Here is a 3,857-nt window from a genome sequence, read left to right as displayed (position 1 = left end):
TTCAAGAAATATCCTTTCGCCATTATAGTAGCCATAAAGCCAATTATTACCAACAGAGGCAAAAAGCCATTTATTCGCAGAATATTCATTTCCCTCGCAATACGGTTAAAGCAAACAATAGTGGCCTTTTTACAATTCTCGTGCCACAGCCAGTTATTTTTATTACTGTTGCTGTTACTGTTACTGTTAATTAAATATTTAGTTATTCCCATTTTATTTTTTTATCGTATTATTTATATGATAAAATTTGGTTTAAATTATAATGCACACACTCACACGCACTCTTTCACACACATACACAAACTGTGTCACATGTGTAAAAATAACACCAAATGGTTGCGTGTTTTGCACAGTTCTGTTTACACGGACATGTTGCATGTGCTAAAACAATTAACACTTTTCAATTAAAACCATAAATGCACTTTTAAGTAGCAATTTCGCTAAAAACAAAAAAAACATTTGCCAAACAGCAGATAAATAACAATAATTACATTTAATTACCCATAATTGTACCCTAAGAACATCAAATGATCTTGAACATACAAAATCATCATCGTTGCTTACTGGGCTTTGGAATTTGTTTCGGTAACGACATTGTCTTAAGACCTAAAAATGTTAAATCAGATTTAATTTTGTATCAATTCACAAGATTTTTTTTATTAAATGTTTTTAGTTTTAAAATAGATAATTTAAGATTATTTTAAAATTTTCTTACATTACAACTCAAATTTGGCTAAGAATGGATATCATTAGTTTAATGCCAAAAACCTTTATAGACTTTTAACCGTTTATATGCCTTATGAAGTAATTATGTACATTGACTCAGTAATTATGTAATAGCTTTGTTCCAATACTTTCAGGTTTAAAGTTTTTGCAATATATGTATAATTATTGCACTCAATTAAAAACTACAAATCTAATTAATACTAGAACAGAGCAAATACATATACATATTTTAATATTTCTCGCAAAATGTTCTATATGTATATTATGCATTTTTTTACTAATTTGTTGACTGTTTTTGTGGACTTGTTTGTTAACTGCCAGATGTGTGAGATCCACTTTTCAAACACTGCGTTTCATACACTCTTCAGGTTTCCAGGGGCGAAAATGATAACTTTTACGTTTGTGTGCAGGCATATACGCGAATATTGTATTGCTGGGCGAACCATTACAACATAATAATGGGCGCATTGCAAAATAAATTACTCGGGATAAAGCCAAAATAGCTTTATCGATTCGTCTGTAATATTTGTTGCGAATGTAGTTTGACTGGAATAATACAAATTTAATCAAAATTGTTACATGATTTTATGGTATATAATTAAGTCTACTTTTTTGAGAACGTAGTCCCGACAGGAATAATCCGTTATTAAATCTGTACCCATATTGGCATTAGAAGGCAATTCCACCGGTAATCCTACCTTAGCTAACGCTGAGAATATTGGCTGAGATTCTTTGAAGGATCTAATCATTTCATTTTTTTTATACGTCTTGCCATATCTCAAACGAATCCATTCACGAAGCATAGGAAAACGATGTGCAGCTGGTATTGCAGCAAATACAAATCGATGGTCTTTTTTCATAATATCTATTGCGTCTTTGAGCATACGATCCATTAGCTCATCGTCATCTGGATCATAGTAATCCAATCCGTAATCTACTATACTTGGTTGAACTCTGTCTTTTGGACTACTAGTTAACTCTATTACCTCATGTTTCCTCAATTCCTGTTCCCAAATTTGATGAATATAATTGCTGGCCGTAACATCGAGCCCATCGCTATCTTCTTCTTTTATAAATTCTTTATAATTGAACATTTTACAATAGTCAAATTTAAAAGGCGGCTGCTGCTGAGAGATAAAAAAATATTTCGGGTCTGTGTCATTTTCAGACGTCTTAGAGCTAAAGTCGTATTTATCAGGAAATTCAGTACCAGGAGACCGTTGAAATGAGTATCTACGGTTCGATGAAGACGTACTGTTAATATTTTGTTGTTCGCCATAACCATCGTCCTGGTTTGAATGCAATGTTGAGACCATGTTTGGTTTATTTTCACGAACTGTATTGGATGATAGTTTTAAGTTACACTGTTTATGACAGATTTCAGCCATTGCACGAAACTCATGGCGGTACTTTTCTATATCGCATTGAAGACGGCTTACAATACGTTTATAACTTTGCTAAAAATAAATTCAATTGTTATTTCTTAAATTATGTATTACTTTATGAATAATGCCTGCTCTCACATGTTTTCTGTCGAAAATATGTTCCATTTCCTGAACTTTCATTTTGGCAATTGCATTTAATTGAGCATTAAAAGTATTTGTTAAATAATCAATATCTTCCTGCTGCCTGTATACTGTTTGGATTTTGCCTTCATTAAACGTGGCTGATTCGAAATTATTTAACAATCTGGTGATTTCATCTTTCGCCAAGTTGTGAACTGTTGTTTCTTTGTGATTATTGTTGAAACCTTGGAACCCGCGATAGCTTTCGTTTGTCATTAGATGTGAGGAACTACTAAATTGTTGATGGACAGATTGCAAAATCTCTTTTCGATTAAATTCTCTGCCAAAATAACTACTTTTCATTAATCTAGGTCGTCCCAATTTTTCGAAATATGGCAGTATATTTCCACTGCTAGGTTTTATGCTATTATTTTTTCTATTTGGGAAATTCTTTCTGCTGCTTTGAAAAATCTCACTCTTTGGAGCTTGACCTGGAGGCAAAATACGATCTAATTCTCGCAGTGTTGCGTTCATATCCAAATGAGCTATACTAGACAATATCAACTGTTCATTTACACTATATGAGTCAGATTCATTGTCTCGATATAACCATTCCATCAAGAACCATAAAAGGGCCAAATCACTGCCTCCGCAAAGCGGTAAAATTGAATGTAATTGCTTTTTTGTTGGCAAGGGATCTAAACCTATAGAATCTAAGCACCTCATCGTTCGATACACCGTACGCTGAGCACAGTCATCACGTATTGCATTTAGTAAGAGATCTGCCGACTTCTTTTGAAACAGCGAAACTCCCCGATACCACGATGGAACTGCCAATGAATTTATAAAATTTTTAATTATTTTAGTATTTTGTTTCAGAATTTTGCGCTGCACTCCAATCGAAGAATATGTAGTCCACTCATCCTTCATTGTTAAGATCGATGGCTTCTTTTCCGGCTGCTGGTTGATATTAGTTTCGTCGAGACTTTTGTTCAAATGTTTACTATGAAATAATATCATTCCACCGCTAGCTCCCGTCCCAAACGTATTTCTTTTACCAAGAGTATCAACATCTTTTTCTCTATATGATATCATTTTGCCTAAGCCGTTTAAGTCACTTTTTTAACTTTTGTATTCTTATAAAAACTTAAAATTCTTCTCATAATTAATTAGCTTTCGCATAAAACTAAGCTTACAATTTTGCTTGCATTCAAAAACCAAACTAATCAAAATTAAAAGTTTATTTATTTTGAAAATTTTTTTTAAATTAACATAAATCTATAAAAAAAATTATATGAAGTTAAAGTGAACTATCAATGAAAATATCTTGTACATACCCTGCAAAAATTGAGACTACTCCGCACTCGCATGTAAAGAGTATCCCTCAAAGGAATGGCTCAAAACTTATCCAATTATATAGCAAATTATACTCCATTTAACATTGTGATGTATTAGGTGAGGACCACGTAATCCACATATACATTACAATAGAGTAATAAAAAAGTACTCCCTTGCTAAAATTATTGGAGTACATAATCAGCAAGATGGTCCTATGTAATAAATACTATGGACCATGTTGTTTTAAAAAAATAAACATGATACATGCCTGAATTACATAGGACTACT

At 32.5% G+C, this 3,857-nt stretch overlaps 1 protein-coding gene across 1 annotated transcript; it reads right to left on the bottom strand.

Moving 5' to 3' along the window:
• Positions 1-307: 307 nt before the first annotated feature.
• On the bottom strand, positions 308-3,555 carry LOC119600111. Its single transcript, XM_037950178.1, has 5 exons — positions 2,250-3,555; positions 1,335-2,183; positions 716-1,272; positions 502-606; positions 308-440 (listed from the first exon to the last, which is right to left on the bottom strand). The coding sequence occupies exons 1-3, from the start codon at positions 3,324-3,326 to the stop codon at positions 1,066-1,068; spliced, it is 2,133 nt and encodes a 710-aa protein (XP_037806106.1). The 5' UTR covers positions 3,327-3,555; the 3' UTR covers positions 308-440; positions 502-606; positions 716-1,065.
• Positions 3,556-3,857: the final 302 nt, after the last annotated feature.

This window comes from Lucilia sericata, unplaced genomic scaffold (genome assembly GCF_015586225.1).
Source record: "Lucilia sericata isolate MDLA Ls3-8-SP2 unplaced genomic scaffold, ASM1558622v1 Contig000104F_arrow, whole genome shotgun sequence".
Taxonomy (NCBI): Eukaryota; Metazoa; Arthropoda; class Insecta; order Diptera; family Calliphoridae; genus Lucilia; species Lucilia sericata.
This window is presented reverse-complemented; position numbering and strand designations above follow the sequence as displayed.